The sequence below is a fragment of the Gossypium hirsutum genome, chromosome D03 (assembly GCF_007990345.1).
Source record: "Gossypium hirsutum isolate 1008001.06 chromosome D03, Gossypium_hirsutum_v2.1, whole genome shotgun sequence".
In the NCBI taxonomy this organism is placed as follows: Eukaryota; Viridiplantae; Streptophyta; class Magnoliopsida; order Malvales; family Malvaceae; genus Gossypium; species Gossypium hirsutum.
The window spans coordinates 33720619-33742156 of NC_053439.1; the positions used below are offsets into that span (position 1 = coordinate 33720619).

General features: G+C 32.3%; 1 protein-coding gene across 6 annotated transcripts; it reads left to right on the forward strand.

The window, feature by feature from the left end:
* The first annotated feature begins 14002 nt into the window (after positions 1-14002).
* On the forward strand, positions 14003-17644 carry LOC107950759 (type-1 glutamine synthetase 1). 6 transcript variants are annotated; one of them, XM_041089980.1, is made up of 6 exons: positions 14003-14438; positions 14598-15081; positions 16214-16258; positions 16560-16705; positions 17084-17272; positions 17382-17644. In XM_041089980.1, exons 2-6 carry the CDS (start codon positions 14941-14943, stop codon positions 17503-17505), a joined length of 645 nt encoding a protein of 214 aa, XP_040945914.1. In that variant the 5' UTR covers positions 14003-14438; positions 14598-14940; the 3' UTR covers positions 17506-17644. The 6 variants fall into 6 exon arrangements, with proteins under 6 accessions (XP_040945914.1, XP_040945913.1, XP_040945918.1 ...); XM_041089983.1 differs by having other exon boundaries at positions 14066-14751; positions 14874-15081; XM_041089981.1 differs by having other exon boundaries at positions 14066-14438; positions 14752-15081.
* The last annotated feature ends 3894 nt before the right edge of the window (positions 17645-21538 follow it).

Consider the following 21538-nt stretch of genomic DNA (forward strand, 5'->3'; position numbering starts at 1 on the left):
AAACATGTTGTTAAGGTTGCTTGTTACTTTATAAGAAGACTTCAATTGCTCTTGAAGCGTGTTTATAATTCATTTTTTACTTTAATTTTGTCGTTTCTCTCATTTTACGAATTCCTTTATTTTCACCTTATTTATTTATATTTCAAAACAAAAAATTATTTAACTATTTAAAAATAATTTTAAAATTTTTAATCTTATATTTTAAATTTTTTATCTCATGAAATTTCTATTTTCATAATTTAATTATTTAGATATAAAATATAATGTTATCATACTTCAAACATTTTGGAAGGTTTTTATCTTTCTTCAATCTTTTTTCTTTTCTATTTTTCACCTTTTATTATGTTGAAATTCTTTTGCTTTTTAATATATGCATATTTAGATATCTAAAAGGAATATTTTTTTCCACACATACCATAACTCGAATCCACAACATGGATCATGAGAACACTTATGATCGATAGGCCAACTCTAGGGTTCCTAAAAAAAATTTAGAGAGAGATTTTACTTTTATGATATTTGAAAATTAAAAAAACTTTTCAAATAATTCATTAACATATTTATTTATCTATATTTTTCATCTCACCATAACATATTGATGCTATTTTTTAATTATAAACAAACAAAATGTAAAGAAAATAATTTGTTTAAAAGAAAATATTTTTTGAGAAAATTTTAAAAGGGTGAATTTAAAATATAGAACATTTTAATTTTAAATGATTTCATTCTCGTATTTTTCATTCATTCTCTTGAGATCTATTTGTTGGCTCGATAATAGATTGAAAAACTCAATCAAAATAGCTAAGGGGGGTGAATTTGCCTTTTTAAAATTTTGATGGAAGCAAAGAAAAAATATGAAATAATTGACACAATAATTTAGAGTGGTTTGACCCTAATTGCCTACTCCATTACCTTAACTTTCTAGAACTATGATTTTTCCAAATTTACTAATTTGATCAACCTTTGAGGATAAGATTTAACTTTACAACTCCCTTAAGATTTCTACACAAATCTTAAAACTCAAACCCTCTCAAAAAGAAACAAATAAGCAAACAAAGAAATAACCCTTACAAGATCAAAGTGTTTGCCAATTAAGCACAATTACAAAGTAAAACACTTCAGCTAATAGAAAAACAATGAAGTTCACAAGTGTATGTAAGAAAAGTATGGAAAATTGAGCACAAAGGTTGTTTGATTGATCTTTAAGCTTTAATAATCTCTCTTGTTGTTGTAGGACCTTTAGAAGATGGTATTTATACTCTTCAATTGATCTCCAAACGTTGTGGTTGTTGGGATATTGAATAGAGCTATTGGGGATGAAAATACTAGTGCATTAATTTCACCTGCAACAATAGATATCGATATTTTTCTAAAAGTATTGATATCAATAGCATTTAATGCCTAATTTAATGACTGTTGGAACCAAAAATATCGATTCCAACAGAGCTTTATCGATACCAAACAATAGGTATCGATACCGTATTGATACTTAATGAATCCTTTGGAAGTCAGGATGTCAATTTTGTATTAATATTAAAGAATGTATCGTTAAATGTATACTCCTATCAATACTTAAATAAATTTATTGATACCAAGCAAAATGTATCGATACTGGATCAATACTTGGTAAATATTTTGGAAAACAGAATGTCATTTTCGTATTAATACCAGAAAATGTATCGATAATTTTTTTAAATTTATCGATATTCATTTAAATTTATCGATACTTGGCAAAAAGTATTGATACTGGATCGATACTTTTTGGCCTGGAACAATTTTGACATATTTGAAAAATGCTTGAAGGTTTGTTTAACAACTTGGCGTTAAAATATTTTCTTAGTGTAACACCCCTAACCCGTATCCGTCGCCGAATTAGGGTTATGAGGCATTACCGAACAAACACAACCATTTTAAAAAAAAAACAAACTGATCACAAACATAGAAATTAAACCATATTTGCATGGCTAATTATATTATACAATCCAAATCTAACAAAAATCATACTCAAACCTATACATGCCATAAGATCGAGTTCAAACTATTAACAAAATACCAAAAGAAGTCGATAGTGTGATAGACTATGCTGATGATCCCCGAGCTCGTAACGCGTCTCCAAAATCTATAAAATAAATAAACAAAAACAATCAAAGTAAGCTTCTATAGCTCAGTAAGTTTATAGCATATCCAAAATACATATAAACGATCATATTTATTATCATTATATACCTAAAAATCAAGTTATATGCATAATCATTAATCGCATATATAAATTCCAAATATACTTATCATTGCATTACATTGAATGCATGTTTATGATCTTTCATATACATATGTCAAAAGCAAATAATTATACTTATCAACCACATGTGCCGAATGCACACACATATATATATACTTTAGTTCACATATGCCGAACGCATAGATATATATATACTCACCAAACACAAAGATTCGAGCTTTTATATGCTCATCAAAAACATAGCAACAGATGTTCATATATTTATCCAATACAAATAACCAGATCATATACATATATACCCAATGTTTATAATCACTTAATTAAAACAGATTCAACGACACTTAGCCTGCTAGACTTATAGCCTGATTTAGATCACCGGCACGTAGCCTGCTAGGTTTATAACCTGATTCAGATCACCGGCACGTAGCCTGCTAGGTTTATAACCTAATTCAGATCACCGGCAATTAGCCTGCTAGACTTAAAGTCTGAAAAATTCACCAGCATTAAGCCTGCTAGGCGCTTAGCCTAAAAATCTCAATTTCACAGATACAAGGATGATTTCTCGTATATTTCTTAATAGCAACACACGTTCATAACATTTATATATAAGTCACAATCTCAACTCTATCCCAAGAAAATTTGTAATCCATGTTCGAATCATACAAGCATTTAAAATTTATACTTTTAATTCAATGCAAATCTTAAACCTATATATATACATATACATTCGACCATGTATATCAATATATAATTCCATACCCAATTTCAATACAAGAAATTATACATGTACATATATATATACATAACTATATATTCGAACCTCACACATATGCATATATATATAACATTCATACTCAACTAATTTTCAATACATGTACTTTTAATTTTAGCTCATCAAATATACAATAGATGTACATTTATATATATATGTACATATTCGAACTCCATTTATGCATATATATATAACACTTATACTTAAAATTCATTACAAGAACATATACATATATGTAAGCATGCTTATTCAAATATAGCATATACATATAAATTACAATTCACATATACATATCTATTCGAAACTTCCCATACAATCATGGGTTACATAACTTTAAATAAATCCAAGAGTTTATACATGTATATACCTATATATATATTCGCACCATATATATATTATACATTCCTTTGATTAAAATCAAGAATTTATACCGATGCAACATTCATACTTTAACTAATTTCAATAACTTATATATATATACATGCTTATTCGAATATCAACTATACTCTTATACATTTCTTACCTTTATTTCAAACCATAAATCTATACAAGATTATACTTGTATATTCGAACATGCTATATATGTAAATATCATCCACTCTTCAAAATTTATTCAATCAATATACTTTTAATTATAGCTCAACACAAAATACAATTAGTATACATGTATAAATATTAACTTAATAATTTTTAAATGCTAATAGACTTACCTCGGACGATGGAAAATCGAAGTCGGACGATTATTCGACTAATTTGGCTTTTCCTCGATCTAACTCCGATTTCTTTGGTTCTCGATCTAAATATATTCAAAATAAGATAATTTATTTATTAACACATTCAATTTAGTCCAAAAACACATAATTTGGAAAATTACTATTTTGCCCCTAATATTTACACTTTTTGCAATTTACTCATTATTACATAAAACACAATTTACACAAAATTGGCCCATACCACACAAGGGCCGAATATTCATGGTTCTCATACAAGTCCACACATTGCATTTATTTCACATTTTAGTGCCCCAAAAATTTAATTTCACAGTTTAGCCCTATTTACTCAATTTCACTAAAAATTCCAATACAAAACATATTAATCTATCAATATCTTTCATTTTTCATCATCAACTATCACAAAGTCCAAGCATTCATCAACGACACATTTCAAAATCATCAACAATTCACAAAATTAAAACATGGGTTTTGAAGAACACAAAGCAATGATCTCAAAAACATGAAAATTATCAAAAAATCGAACAAACAACTAATCTTAAATCAAGCTCATCAATGGCCGAACCTAGCTAAGTTTTCTTATTTTTCTTTTGTTTACATTCGGCTAAGAAGAAGATGATAATGGCTTTATTTTTTTGTTTTATTTAACATATATTAGCATATATTTTTAGTTTACTAATTTAACATTATATAAATAATAAACAAAACATATATAATAAGGACATATTAGTCCTTTGTCGCCCACTATATGTATATTGGTTTTATTGCATTATAAATCCTCCACTTTATAAAGACAACAACAATTAGGTGCTTTTATAATTAACCCCTAAATTTTCATTTTACACGATTAAGCCCTTTTATTAAATTAAACATTCAAACAGTTAAATTTCCACACGAATTTTTCACACCTATAACTTAACATATAATAGACACTAAAAATAATATTAAAATATTTTTTTGATTCGGATTTGTGGTCCCAAAACTACTATTCCGATTAGGGTCAAAATCGGGTTGTTACAACTCTCCCCCCTTTAGGGATTTTCGTCCCCGAAAATTCTTACCGGTGAATAGGTTAGGATAACGCTCTGTCATCGTATCTTCTGACTCCCAAGTTGCTTCTTCAACTCCGTGTTTATGCCACAATACTTTAACTAACGGAATTTTCTTATTTCGTAATTCTTTGATCTCACGAGCCAGAATGCTAATCGGTTCTTCTTCATATGACATATCAGAGTTAATTTCAATCTCCGTCGGATTAATCACATGTGAAGGATCAGATTGGTATCTACGGAGCATCAAAACATGGAATACATTATAAATCTTTTCTAACTCAGGCGGTAACATCAATCTATAAGCAACCGGTCCAACACGCTTTATAATCTCATACGGTCCAATGAATCTTGGACTCAATTTGCCTTTACGACCAAATCTGAGTATTTTCTTCCACGGTGAGACTTTCAAAAACACTTTATCCCCGATCTGAAATTCTATATCCTTTCTTTTCAAATCCGCATAAGCTTTCTGACGATCTGATGCTGATTTCAGACTATCTCGAATCACTTTCACTTTCTGTTCAGTCTCTTTAATCAAATCAACCCCGTGTATCTTATTTTCACTGAGCTCGGTCCAATACAATGGTGTACGGCATTTACGACCGTACAAAGCCTCGTAAGGTGCCATTTTGATACTTGATTGAAAGCTATTATTATAAGCAAATTCAATCAAAGGTAAGTATCGTTCCCACGTACCTTCAAACTCGAGAATGCAACATCTTAACATATCCTCAAGTATCTGAATGATTCGTTTGGATTGACCATCTTGTAGTTTTTTACCTAAAGCATCTTGTAGTTTCTTCCAAAATCGCGATTTGAATCTCGGATCTCTGTCTGAAACAATAGAAATAGGTACACCATGCAACCTCACAATTTGTGAAACACACAATTCTGCAAGTTTATCGAGCGAAAAATCTGTACGAATCGGAATAAAGTGTGTCGATTTTGTTAACCTATCAACAATAACCCAGATTGCATCTTTCTTGCTCGGTGTCAACGGTAAACCGGATACGAAATCCATCGTGACTCGATCCCATTTCCATTCAGGTATCATGATCGGCTGAAGCAACCCAGATGGTACCTGATGCTCGGCTTTAACTTGCTGATAAACTAAATATTTTGAAACAAAGTCAGAAATGTCTCGTTTCATACCATGCCACCAATAGTGCTGTTTCAGATCGTTATACATTTTTGTACTTCCCGGATGAACAGAAAATCGGCTATTATGAGCTTCATTCAAAATCACCTGTATTAACTTTGAATTTCTCGGAACACATAATCGGTTTCTGAATCTCAAACAATCCTCAGCATCAACTAGAAATCCTGAATCAACATTTAAGTCACACTGAGCTCGTTTTGCAATTAAATCATCATCAGCTTTTTGAGCTTCACAAATCTGTTCAATAAGTAACGGTTTTGCTTTCAATTCAGCTACTATCGCACCATCATCAGATATAGCCATATGTGCGTTCATTGCACGCAAAGGAAACAGTGATTTTTGACTTAAGGCATCAGCAACAACAAAGCCTTTCCCGGATGATAGTCAATCACGAGCTCGTAATCTTTTAGCAATTCTAACCATCGGCACTGTCTCAAATTCAGATCTTTCTAAGTCATCAAGTACTTCAGGCTTTTGTGATCGGAATAAACATGACATTTTTCACCAAACAAATAGTGGCGCCATATTTTCAACGCAAATACAATAGCTGCCAATTCCAAATCGTGCGTCGGATAATTCTTTTCATGCGTCTTTAATTGTCTCGAGGCATAGGCTACAACTTTGCCTTCCTGCATCAAAACACAGCCCAAACCATTTAAAGATGTATCACTATAGATAACAAACACTTTACCCGATTCTGGCTGAACTAATACTGGAGCTTCGGTCAAAAGAGCTTTCAACTGATCGAAACTTTTCTGGCACTTTTCTGACCACTCAAACTTAACGTCTTTCTGTAGTAGCTTTGTCATCGGGGTTGCAATCATAGAGAATCATTTTACGACCCGTCTATAATAACCAGCAAGTCTCAGAAAACTTTAAACTTCTGAAACATTTCTCGGAGGTTTCCAATCAAGTATAGCCGAAATCTTGCTCGAATCAACCCGAATGCCTGATGCCGATATAACATGGCCTAAGAAACTGACTTCACGCAACCAAAACTCACATTTACTGAATTTTGCATACAACTGTTTATCTCGTAAAATCTGTAACACAAGTCTCAAATGTTCGACATGCTCTGCCTCATCACGGGAGTAGATCAGAATATCATCTATGAATACTACTACAAACTGATCTAGATACTGTCTAAAGATCCGATTCATCAAATCCATGAAAACAGCAGGTGCATTTGTAAGTCCAAAAGGCATAACAAGAAACTCATAATGTTCGTACCTCGTTCGAAAAGCAGTCTTTGGCACATCAGAGTCTTTAACTCGTAATTGATAGTAGCCTGATCTCAAATCTATCTTCGAGAACACAGTAGCCCCTTTCAACTGATCGAACAAATCATCAATCCGTGGTAACGGATACTTATTCTTTATAGTCACCTTATTAAGCTGTCGATAATCAATGCACATTCTCATCGTTCCATCTTTCTTTCTCACAAATAGAACTGGTGCCCCCCAAGGAGAGAAACTCGGTCGTGCAAAACCTTTATCAATCAACTCTTGCAACTGTGCGTTCAATTCTTTTAATTCAATTGGTGCCATGCGGTACGGAGCTATCAAAATTGGAGTCATCCTCGATACTAACTCAATACCAAACTCTACTTCTCGAATAGGTGGTAAACTCGGTAATTCTTCAAGGAACACATCTGGATACTCACATACAATAGGTACTAATTCAATCTTCTTTTCTATCACTTTACTATCAAGAATATATGCAAGATAAGCTTCACAACCTTTTCTCACATACTTTTGAGCCAACATAGAGGATATCACTGCCGATAAACCATTCAGATCATTAGATTCAATCCGAATAATCTCGTCATTCAGGCATCTTAAATCAATAGTCTTCCTTTTGCAGTTAACCATAGCATCGTGTAAAGTCAACCAGTCCATCCCCAAAATTATATCGAACTCGTCAAATGGCAACAACATCAAATCAGCCATAAAACACAAATCTCGAATCATCAACGGACAATTCTTTCACACTTTGTCAACCAACACACACCGGCCCAGGGGGTTTGATACTTTAATTACAAACTCAGTAGACTCAACAGGTAGAGTCTTACTGAATACTAAGGTCTCACACACATAAGAATGAGTCGAACTAGGATCAATCAATGCAATAACATTAGTATCACAAAGAGTGAAAGTACCAGTAATACCATTTGGAGAAGAAGCCTCCTCTCGAGCTCTGATGGCATATGCTTTGGCAGGTGCACGAGCCTCAGATCGAACTGCTGTGTCCTTTGTCCCTCTCTGACTACCACTTACATTACCCAAGTACATTGGCGGTGTACCCCGTACTGACATATTTTGGTCTGGTATTCTGCACAGTGTTTTAATCAGCTACCATCGGACACTCTCGAATGAAATGATCCTTTGAACCACACTTAAAACAAGACCGATCATGAAATCTGCAACCTCCAGGATGCCATTTCCCACAATGCTTGCATTCTGATCTATTTTGTTGAACACTACCAACGCTAGCAACTGAAGTAGCTCGTGAACTCACAGGGGGTCGATCTCGATCATGCTTAGGAAACCCTGCAGTAGCTTTAGATCGGCTATGATCCTCTCTGGATTTCCTTGAGGCCGACTGGAATGATTTACTAAATGATCTTTTACGGGAATCTCAAGCTTCATAGTAAGCTTTTCTCTTCTCTTTCCCGAGTTCCTCGGCTTTACAAGCTCGTTCAACAAGTAATACGAACTCTTTTATCTCAAGTATTCCCACTAACAGTTTAATATCTTTATTCAGCCCATCTTCAAATCTTTTGCACATAATAGCTTCAGTCGAAACACACTCTCGAGCATATCTACTGAGTCTTACAAATTTCCGCTCATATTCTGTCATTGTCATCCGACCCTGTTTCAATTCAAGAAATTCCTTACGTTTCTGATCAATGAATCCCTGGCTAATATATTTCTTACAGAACTCAGTCTGAAAGAATTCCCAGGTCACTCGCTCTTTCGGAACCACCGATACTAGTGTATTCCACCAATGATATGCAGTGTCCCGTAACAAGGATATGGCACATTTCAAGCACTCGTTAGGGGTGCAAGACAACTCGTCAAATACTCGAATGGTATTTTCAGCCAAAATTCAGCTCGCTCAGCATCATCATCATCAGTAGCTCTGAACTCTTCGGCTCCGTGCTTTCGAATTTTATCAACAGGAGGTTTAAGTAATCTCATCGGATCACTTACTTGAGGTATAACAGGAACCGAAGATAGATTAGTCGGGGGTGGAGGTTGTTGTGCAACCGGATTAGTTCGGACATATTTAGTAAACCAGTCATTCATCATTTGGTAGAAGGCTTGTTTAGCCTCTTCCTCCTGGTTACTCGAGGTTGGTCGAGAATCTACCGGTTCTGTCCTTTGTGCGGGAGCAGGCGCTATACTCTCAACATCATCGGCTACGGCTCGATCGAGATCCATTACTATACGAAAACACGTTTTTAGATGTCAGCAGTCATCACACTATCTCAGTATAAAAATTATGGCATGTATAGCTAGACTCATACACACTACGTTAGTCCAAGAATCGACTAAACCGTGGCTCTGATACCAATAAAATGTAACACCCCTAACTCGTATCCGTCGCCAAATTAAGGTTACGAGGCATTACCGAACAAACACAACTATTTTAAAAAAAAACTGATCACAAACATAGAAATTAAACCATATTCGCATGGCTAATTATATTATACAATCCAAATCTAACAAAAATCATACTCAAACCTATACATGCCACAAGATCGAGTTCAAACTGTTAACAAAATACTAAAAGAAGTCGATAGTGTGATAGACTATGCTGATGATCCCCGAGCTCGTAACGCGTCTCCAAAATCTATAAAAAAATAAACAAAAACAATCAAAGTAAGCTTCTATAGCTCAGTAAGTTTATAGCATATCCAAAATACATATAAACGATCATATGTATTATCATTATATACCTAAAAATCAAGTTATATATATAATCATTAATCGCATATATAAATTCCAAATATACTTATCATTGCATTTCATTGAATGCATGTTTATGATCTTTCATATACATATGTCAAAAGCAAATAATTATACTTATCAACCACATGTGCCGAATACACATATATATATACTTTAGTTCACATATGCTGAACGCATAGATATATATATACTCACCAAACACAAAGATTTGAGCTTTTATATGCTCATCAAAAACATAGCAACAGATGTTCATATATTTATCAAATACAAATAACCAAATCATATACATATATACCCAATGTTTATAATCACTTAATTAAAACAGATTCAACGGCACTTAGCTTGCTAGACTTATAGCCTGATTTAGATCACCGGCACGTAGCCTGCTAGGTTTATAACCTGATTCAGATTACCGGCAATTAGCCTGCTAGACTTAAAGTCTGAAAAATTCACCGGCATTAAGCCTGCTAGGCGCTTAGCCTAAAAATCTCAATTTCACAGATACAAGGATGATTTCTCGTATATTTCTTAATAGCAACACACGTTCATAACATTTATATATAAGTCACAATCTCAACTCTATCCCAAGAAAATTTGTAATCCATGTTCGAATCATACAAGCATTTAAAATTTATACTTTTAATTCAATGCAAATCTTAAACCTATATATATACATATACATTCGACCATGTATATCAATATATAATTCCATACCCAATTTCAATACAACAAATTATACATGTACATATATATATACATAACTATATATTCGAACCTCACACATATGCATATATATAACATTCATACTCAACTAATTTTCAATACATGTACTTTTAATTTTAGCTCATCAAATATACAATAGATGTACATTTATATATATATGTACATATTCGAACTCTATTTATGCATATATATATAACACTCATACTTAAAATTCATTACAAGAACATATACATATATGTAAGCATGCTTATTCAAATATAGCATATACATATAAATTACAATTCACATATACATATCTATTCGAAACTTCTCATACAATCATGGGTTACATAACTTTAAATAAATCCAAGAGTTTATACATGTATATTGGGTTACATACCTATATTATACATTCGCTTTTAAGAAAGCGCCGCTAATGCTCAGGGCTTTAGCGGCGTTTTTGGGAAAGCGCCGCAAAAAAACCTAAGCCCAACGACGCCGTTTTCTGAGCTTTCAGAGATTTAGCGGCGTTTTTAAGAAAGCGCCGCTAATGCTCAGGGCTTTAGCGGCGTTTTTGGGAAAGCGCCGCAAAAAAACCTAAGCCCAACGACGCCATTTTCTGAGCTTTCGGGGATTTAGCGGCGTTTTTAAGAAAGCGCCGCTAATGCTTAGGGCTTTAGCGGCGTTTTTGGGAAAGCGCCGCTAAAAATATTTTATCTTAATTGGTTTATTCATATTAAATAAAATTCAATTTATTTCTAATTGAATATTTAAAATCTTCAGAAAAAAATAATGACACGTAGAAATAATTTGAAATAAAACACATGGAAAAATTAAAATACTATTATTTAAAATAATTGTAAAAGAGATAATAATAATTTTTTTAGGGTTTTTGATTTAGGGTATATGATTTATTTAAGATTTAAGGCCGGTTTAGGAGTTCATATTTTAATGTTTAGGGAGTAGGGTTTAGGGATTATGGATTAGGGGTTGAGATTTAAGGTTTAGGGGTTAAAGGGTTAGGGGTTTAAGGGTTAGACGTGCTAGGGGTTAAAAGTTAGGGATTTAGGGGTTGAGTTAGGGTTTTGGGTTTAGATTAATTATTTTTTAATTTATATTTTAAATATGTTCTTATATAATTGTAAAAGAGATAATAATAAATTTGTTTAGGGTTTTTAGTTTAGGGTATATGATTAATTTAAGATTTAAGGCCGGTTTAGGAGTTCATATTTTAAGGTTAATTTAGGAAGTATGGATTTAAGGATTATGAATTAGGGATTATGGTTTAAGGGATTATGGATTAGGGGTTGAGATTTAAGGTTTAGGGGTTAAAGGGTTAGGGGTTTAAGGGTTAGACGTGCTAGGGGTTAAAAGTTAGGGATTTAGGGGTTGAGTTAGGGTTTTGGGTTTAGATTAATTATTTTTTAATTTATATTTTAAATATGTTCTTATATAATTGTAAAAGAGATAATAATAAATTTGTTTAGGGTTTTTAGTTTAGGGTATATGATTAATTTAAGATTTAAGGCCGGTTTAGGAGTTCATATTTTAAGGTTAATTTAGGAAGTATGGATTTAAGGATTATGAATTAGGGATTATGGTTTAAGGGTTGAGATTTAAGGTTTAAGGGTTAGGGGTTAGATGTTAGGGGTTAAGAGTTAGGGATTTAAGGTTTAGGGATTCAAGGGTCGAGTTAAGGTTTTGAGTTTATATTAATTATTTTTTTAATTTATATTTTAAATATTTATGTATAATTATTTATTTTGGAGAGGACCAAATTATAAGAAAAAAATACAAAAATAAAAATGATATGGATATATAGATAATTATTTAATTTAGATAATTCTAACTTAATAATTAATTACAAGCATTTTATCATTTGTTTTCTTATTAAAATATACAATATTTATTTTGAGAGTACTAGTTTTTTTTTAATTTTATAAAAAAATCAATTTATAAAAAAAAATAAAAAATTTTTAGCATAGCAAAATAGCGTCATTTTGTTCAAAATGAAATAATATTTTGCGGCATTTTTATGAAAAACACCGCAAATAATAAATCAATTAATAAAAACCAAAATAGCAAAACGGCGTCATTTTGTTCAAAATGAAAAAAAAAATTTGTGGCGTTTTTAATAAAAACGCCGCAAAAGATAAGCAATAGCGGCGTTTTTATAAAAAGCACCACAAAAAATAAATCAATTTATAAAAAATAAAATAAAAAATTTTAGCATAGCAAAACGGCGTCATTTTGTTCAAAATGAAATAGAAGCGTTTTTGATAAAAACGCCGCAAAAAATAAATCAATTAATAAAAACCAAAATAGCAAAACGGCGTCATTTTGTTCAAAATGGAAACTTTTTTGTGGCGTTTTTAATAAAAACGCCGCAAAAGATAAGCAATAGCGGCGTTTTTATAAAAAGCGCCGCAAAAAATAAATCAATTTATAAAAACTAAAATAAAAAATTTTAGCATAGCAAAACGGCGTCATTTTGTTCAAAATGAAATAGCGGCGTTTTTGATAAAAACGCCGCAAAAAATAAATCAATTAATAAAAACCAAAATAGCAAAACGGCGTCATTTTGTTCAAAATGGAAACTTTTTTGTGGCGTTTTTAATAAAAACGCCGCAAAAGATAAGCAATAGCGGCGTTTTTATAAAAAGCGTCACAAAAAATAAATCAATTTATAAAAAAATAAAATAAAAAATTTTAGCATAGCAAAACAGCATCATTTTGTTCAAAATGAAATAGCGGCATTTTTGATAAAATGCCGCAAAAAATAAATCAATTAATAAAAACCAAAATAGCAAAACGGCGTCATTTTGTTCAAAATAGAAACTTTTTTGTGGCGTTTTTAATAAAAACGCCGCAAAAGATAAGCAATAGCGGCGTTTTTATAAAAAGCGCCACAAAAAATAAATCAATTTATAAAAAAATAAAATAAAAAATTTTAGCATAGCAAAATGGCGTCATTTTGTTCAAAAGCAAAAAATAAATCAATTAATAAAAACCAAAATAGCAAAACGGCGTCATTTTGTTCAAAATGGAAACTTTTTTGTGGCGTTTTTAATAAAAACGCCGTAAAAGATAAGTAATAGCGGCGTTTTTATAAAAAGCGCCGCAAAAAATAAATCAATTTATAAAAAAATAAAATAAAAAATTTTTAGCATAGCAAAACGGCGTCATTTTATTCAAAATGATTGAATTTAATTTTTAGTGGCGTTTTTATTGAAAACGCTGCAAAAGTTATACAATTAGTGGCGTTTATTATAAGCGCTGCAAATATTACAATACCAAAACGGTGTCGTTTTCTTCCCCAAATCAAATTTGACTTAAAAAAACTTAAAACTGAGCGGGTGTCGTTTTCTTCCCCAAATCAGATTTGACTTAAAAAAACTTAAAACTGAGCGGGGTTTTGTATTACCAAATGCCGCCACCCCCCCCCCCCCAAGTTCTGAAAACAAAATCCTTCACTTCAAAATTTCGCTTTTCCTCACTTCAAATACCGCCGGCAATGCCTCCCCTCAAGGTCCCTTGCCTATCGTCGTTATTTTCTAAGTCCACCATCACTGGCGCCGCTTCCACCTCTCTTTTTGCTCATAAGAAGACCAAGGGTTTTTTTCTCAGTTCCCGAAATGATGTTCCTTTTCCTGATTGGTCCAATTTTTGGGAAGAAATCATAGTGAATTCTTTTTCTAGGATTCCAAAAACGAAAATGGGTTATATTTCGGCCATGGGTTCTTTTTGCTCACTGAGTTTTCTTGCAACTCATGTATATGTTGCGCATACTTTTTCTGTCTAACATAACAGTAAGTGCATTTGGCCTGCTTCTAAATTTCTATGATATTTCAGCTTCCATTAGATCAAGGAGGTGGTGAAGGAAAAGCAATTTTTTTATTTGTTTATTTATAGATTTCTGAAGAAATGTTCCTTATTTTTGGGTTTTTACTTGTTTTTTATTTATTTAGAGCAAGCATTGCACCAGGGACTGTGTTAATTTTGTTGGCTGGAAGGTTTATGGGGAAGAGAGTTGTTTTCTTGAAGCATTTAACTTTGTGTGTGCTTTTCTAATTTTTCTTTGCCCTTGCTGTTGGGATTCCCCATTTTTGTTTCAAATACAAGGTAATAAGCATATCAAATTAGCAAGCTGTGCAGTTATTTCAGAATCATCAGTTTATAAATCAGAAGCCCATCTTTCAAATTTTTGAAATGTTTATAATTTTTCCCCAAACATAAAATCCAAGCAACGACATGGAGGCAGTGCCTATACAGAGTGAAAACTTCAAGCTAGGGTTCATCTGAGCAGGGAAAATGGCAGAGAGCATTGCCAGAGGAGTGGTACAATCTGGTGTTTTGCCTCCCCAACGTATTTCTACTGCAATCCACTCAAATCCCAGTCATGGTACTGCCTTCCAGTCACTCGGCATCTCTGTTTATAGTCACAACACCGACGTATGGCGCTTTCTTTTCCCCTTATTCTTGTTACATTTAGTACCGTTTTTATTATGTTGAATTATTAAAGATAAGACATTTACTCCCAGGATCAAAGAAATTTAGTTAGTTCTTTTTTACTTTGGTTTAATACTTTTAAAGATTTTTTATAAGAATAAATAAATAGCTTTATATATATCAGTGATGTCAAGGTAAGCACCTAGGCGCTAAGGCGCAGCGCAAATGGCCATTACCGCCTCAGCCACCTCAAGGCGAGGTGACATCAATCAGGCTTTCGGGCGCCTTTGTTGCAAAAGCCCGCCTCACTAAAGAGCCGTTCCATTCTCCTGTTTATTTTTTTATTTATTTTGGCTTTTAAAAGAAAAAAATAATAAAATATAATAAATGAGTTTTTAATTAATTATTGATCTAATTTTATTATATAAAAATATAGTTAACTCTTAAAAGTTAAAACTTTTCAAGAGAAGATGAACGAAATTTAGAGCTAGTTTCTGGTGATGATATTTAGTTTCATTCTTATGGTGTTTTATTTTACGATACATTAAGAAAATTATTACACATAAAACTATTGAACAATGTTTTGAATTTAGAAATTGAACTATATTAAGATTTATCTTTCTTTTACTAATTAATTAATACTTATTGATTATATGTATTAGTTATATATGCTTTTATATACATTTTACATATATATTTATATTTATATGCTTGAGCCTTAGACGGGTGAGCGCTTTTTTTGTGCCTCAGGCTATATAAAGGTCCTAGTGCTTCAAGTGCGCCTGGCGCTTTTGACAACATTGATATATATATATATATAAGGGGTAAAAAAACAAACAAAGAACCAAGTTGGTTTTGACTATTTGACTTACTCTTATTTTGCTTTTCACCATTTGCATATACATATTTTAGTTCTTTACAAAGTGGAAAACAAATAGCAAAAAAATGTATTCCGTTAGTTTTGTTTGTATGTGGAATTGGAAGGAAGTGAAAAGATTTCACTGAAGACTTAATTAAAGAAAAAAAGAGAATAGAAATAATCATCCTTTAAGATTGTTATGGTGTTTAGTTTTAATAATATGGTGTTCTTATTTTTATTTTGTTTCTGATCCAAGTTATGGATATATGGAAGCAGGTTGTGGATGCTAGTGATGTGATAATTTTTTCTGTAAAACCCCAAGTAGGTAATGCTATTAGCCTGAGTGCTTCCTCTTTCATTGCCTCTACGCGCTTCCCTTTTTGTTTTTGAATTTTTAAAGCTGGCAATACCATTCTTGCAGTAGGTACCTTTTTCTCATGCTTCCTCTTTCATTGCCTCTATGCGCTTCCCTTTTTTGTTTTTAAAGTTCTAGAGTTGGTGATACCATTATTGCAGCACGTACTTTTTTTCTCAATTATTATAATGAAAGGCTAGAAACTTTATTCTCAATTATTATAATTACTTGATTCTCCTAGCTTACTTTAGCTTTCAAAATTTACAGATGCATGCAGAAGCTGGAAATGGTCAGTATGAAATGGCTTTGGGGTACACTGCTTGTACATATGCTACTGACAACTTGATTTTCATGCGCGAAGTTGTTAGGGCTATTGCAAATAAACATGGTCTGTTGGCAACGTTTGTCCCCAAGTAAGTTGTAACTTTTCTTATTTTGACCAATGCTTTCTACCTCATCTTCTGGTCATGGCTTATAGTTTCTGATATTTTTCGCTTTTGCTTTGGATGAAACTCAAATGGTTCATTAAAATATTTATTTTGTCATGTAGTGGTATTGCAGATGAAGGGTTTATTGAATGTCTACTAGTATACCAATTTATGCTTTATCATTCCAACTGAGTTAGTGAATCTTTCTGATTATATAATAGATATTATGGGAGGCTCGTCTGATAATCATTTGAATTGAGTTAAACTTCATATATTAGTCAATGCTGTGAGGCTTTCATGCATGTTTTGCCCTTAACGTTAGAAACTTGGAATACCCAACATTTTAACTATGTTTCTGCCCAGGTATGCTTTGGATGACATAGGTTCTGGATCCCATGTGCACCTCAGTTTATGGCAGAATGGACAAAATGTTTTCCAAGCATCAGATGCATCTTCTCAGCATGGAATGTCTAAAGTTGGAGAGGAGTTCATGGCAGGGGTTTTAGATCATCTTCCCTCAATTTTTGCATTCACAGCACCACTTTCAAATAGGTTTATTCTCTACTTCTTGCACACGTGTATTTGCTGCACATGATAATATTCTTGTAATGCATTCATGTATTCTACTTTGATTTTATGTTCAACTTTTTTTTGTCTTCAGTTATGATCGCATACAACCTAATACATGGAGTGGAGCATATCAATGTTGGGGCAAAGAAAACAGAGAAGCACATTGTATTTTTTTTTACCTTGCAATGTGTATAGTCATAGGCGGGTTCAACTAGTTAATATGTTTCTCATATGTATTATTTCTTTTAGTTTTGATTCTAAATTTTTATTTTTACTTTAATATTTACGACAACTTGAGTTCTAACTTTTGGATTTTAATTCAGTTATCAATTATATCATATATCTTTCATTGAATTTGAAGTATCATTTAAATTTGCCATTTTTGGTTGGATTTAGTGTTACAAGAAGGATTGCATATGGATGAAAAATCGGATGATACAATTTTGCCAAAATTAGTGGCGTTTTTCCATAAATGACGCTAAAGAATTGTACTTTTAGCGGCGTTTATGATAAAAGCGCCGCTAAAGAGCATATTTTTTAGCGGCATTTGTGATAAAAACGCTGCTAAAGATCATGTTCTTTAGCGGCATTTGTGATAAAAACACTGCTAAAGATCATGTTCTTTAGTGGCGTTTGTGATAAAAGCACTGCTAAAGATCATGTTCTTTAGCGGCGTTTATAGGTAAAGCACCGCTAAAGAACATGTTCTTTAGCGGCGTTTTGATTTTAAGCGCCGCTAAAGAACATGACCTTTAGCGGAGTTTATTTCTGTAAACACAAATGTTAGCGACGTTGTCGTTAGCGGCATTTTTTGCGGCGCTTGTGGAAGGCCGCAAATGCCTTTAGTGGCGCTAAAAAGCGCCGCTAAAGGCCTAAAAAAACGCCGTTAAAAACCTATTTTGGTGTAGTGAGTTGTTGTTTCATCCATAAAACTTAAGCACAACAACTACTGGCAGAAATGTATTACACTTCAGTAGTGGACAATGCAACACTATTCTATTTCTTTGAAAACCATGATACGAGCATGTTGCCTAGGAATTGCCAAGTATCGAAGGTGTTTTTCCAATCTAATTTGCAACCTACAAAATTCGCATATGAGAAGGCATGAAAGTTAAATGAAGAGTCTCTAGGATACCAAAGGCCTAAATTAGGAATGCCTCTAAGGTATTTAAAGATTCTCTTAATAACTTGTAAATGTGATTTCTTAGGATAAGATTGATATCTAACACATAAGCAAACACTAAATATAATATTGGGTCTACTTGCAATAAGATAAAGCAGTGAATCAATCATTGACCTATATAATTTTATATCAATACATTTACCTTCCTTATATTTGTCAAGCTTTGTAGAGGAGCTCATTGGTGTAGCTTGTAGTTTGAGATTATCCATCTCAAACTTCTTGTGTATTTCCTTGGTGTACTTAGCTTGATTGATGAAAATGTCATTCTTCCTTTGCTTGATTTGGAGTCCCAAAAGAAATTTAGTCATCCCATCATGCTCATCTCAAATTCACCTTGCATTAACTTGGAAAATTCTTGACAAAGAAGATCATTAATAGCTCAAAAAATAGTATCATCAAAATATATTTGAACTATTAACAAATCCTTGTCTTTTATTTTGATAAAAATTGTTATGTTAACTTTCCTTTTACAAAAACATTTTTCAATAAGAAAATTTAAAAATATTTCATACTAAGCTCTAGGAGCTTGTTTTAAACCATATAAGGCTTTTGAAAGTTTGAAAACATGATTTGAAAATTTTGAATCATCAAAACCGGGTGGTTGTTCAACATATGCTTCTTCATTTATAAAACCATTTAGAAAAACACTTTTTACATCCATTTGATACAATTTAAAATTATTAAAGCATGCAAAAGCTAAAAGCATCCTAATGACTTCCATCCTAGCTCTGAGATTATAAGTTTTATCATAATATATTCCCTCCTCTTGAGTATAACCTTGAGCTACAAGTCTAGCCTTGTTCCTCACAATTTTACCACTCTTATCTAGCTTGTTTCTAAAAACCTACTTAATTCCTATAATAGATTTTTCACAAGGTATTTCTACTATGGTCCATACATTACTTCTCTCAAATTGATTTAACTCTTCTTGCATGACCAATATCCAATATACATCATTTAATATTTTTTTATATTTTTTGGCTTAATGCATGAGATAGATGCAACGTAATTACAAGTATTTCTAAAAGAAGATCTAATGGTTACCCCTTTTGATGGATCTCCTAAAATTTTACTATCCTTCACATAATTATACTCTCTTGGATGATTGATTTCCCTTTAATGTTAGGCTTTTTTTTAAAAAAAAGTTCATAAGGAGTTTTCTTTAAAATAGGCCTAATCATTACTCTATTAACAATATATCAAGCGGTGTTTGTGGCTTTCGCCCAAAAATATTTTGGTAATTTTTTTTCACAAAGCATAGTTCTAACCATTTTTTCTATAGTTCTATTTTCCCTCTCAACAACTCCATTTTGTTGAGGGGTTCTAGGTGCAAAAAAATTGTGGCTGATACCATTTATCTAAATCAAAATCAATTTTCGGAAAACCTCTTACTACGTCATTTTTGACTAATTTATGCAATATGTTCATGCAAGCATATCCTATTTTTCTATTACAAAATAAAGAATTATTTTCAATTTTAGCGATAAGGCATATGTTTGATTCATGCATGTCATCTAAATGCAACATGTAAATATTTCCTATTTTATATCCTACAAGCATAATCTTATTAGATACAATGTCAATTAATTTACATCCATTTGACTAAAAATGGCATTAAAACATTTATCACATAATTGACTAATACTCAATAGGTTATGCTTAAGACTGTTGACATACAAAACATTTTCAATAAAGATTTAAGAGTTTTTAACAATAGATCCAATGCCTTCAATAAGTCCTTTGGAGTTTTCACCAAATGTAACTTCTCCTCCACTTTTTGGCTTCAATTTGATAAAATTACTCTAGTCATCGGTCATGTGCCCTGAGCATCCACTATCAAGATACCATAAGTTTTTGCTTGAATTGCCCACCTGAGGCAATGCTCTTTTTCCTACAAACATAGAATTAATTTTTTATTTTTGGTGCCCAAATTCTTTTGGGTTCATAAGTATGTTTCCAAGATTTTAGTCCTTTTAGGTATCCATTTAGAAATGATATCATTATCTTGAGTAGTGATGAGTCTTTTAGGGGCCCATACACTTTTAGCTAATTTTCCTTTATAAGTTTTAAAATGACCTTTATGTTTATAGTACTTAAGGCTATTTTTAACAAAGTTTTGTTTTGAAATTTCTCTTTTTTCAAGCCTTGTTGGAAAAACTTTGTTAGAGTGAGCCGTTTCACTCTTAAGCAACTTGCTTTTCATGATCCTCATGAACTTTTGAAAGTAAATTATGCAAGTCTAAATTGTTTTTCTCAAAATCATCAATAGTTTCTTGCATTTTGTTTACTTTCTCTTCAAGTTCATGATTGGTTCTGGAAAGTAAGTCATTTCTATTTTTCAATTTTGAAATATTTTTCTTATGCTTTGCAACCATTACTTCAAATTTCAAACCTAACTCATCATAGGCATCGTACATAAAATGAATAAGAAATTGAAATAGACGAGTTAGAAATTACCTTAGAGTCATCAATGGCCATAAGGTAAAGGTTGAATACTTCTTGATCTCCTTTATCGAAATAATCCTCATCACTCTAAGTAGCCACATTGGCCTTAAGCTTTTGTTTTCTTGATCCTTTTTTTCTTCCATTGAGGACAATCAAACTTCATGTCCCGGTTTCTGGCAGTCATAGCAAATAATGATATCTTTCTCCTTGGTAGATTTAAGCTTCAATTCTTCCTTGTTTTGGAATCTTCTTCCTTTATTGGACTTCATAAACCTTTTAAATATTCTAGCAAATATGACCACCTCTTTGTCTTCATCCACCTATTCACTTGATTCACTATCTTCATTTGTGGTGGATTTAAGAGCAATACCAACCTTTTTCTTCACAACTTTTTCTTCTTCAGCCCCTTTATTGAGCCTCATCTCAAGTGTAAACAAAGAACCAATGAGCTAATCTAAAGGTAATGTTCCTAAATTCTTTCCTTTTTCAATTGCAGTTACTTTAGCTTCCCAAGATTTAGGCAAGCTTCGAAGCATCTTCTATAACACCCCTATCATATCTCCGTCGACAAATTAGGGTTATAAAGTATTACACACATAACACAACAATTAATATCATTT

Coding starts and splice junctions, on each gene's coding strand:
- LOC107950759 (XM_041089979.1), top strand. CDS start 14,941: ATGGCAGAGAGCATTGCCAGAGGAGTGGTACAATCTGGTGTTTTGCCT. Junction 16,259..16,559: donor TTTTTTCTGTAAAACCCCAA/GTAGGTAATGCT, acceptor CAAAATTTACAG/ATGCATGCAGAAGCTGGAAA. Junction 17,273..17,381: donor ACAGCACCACTTTCAAATAG/GTTTATTCTCTA, acceptor TTTTGTCTTCAG/TTATGATCGCATACAACCTA.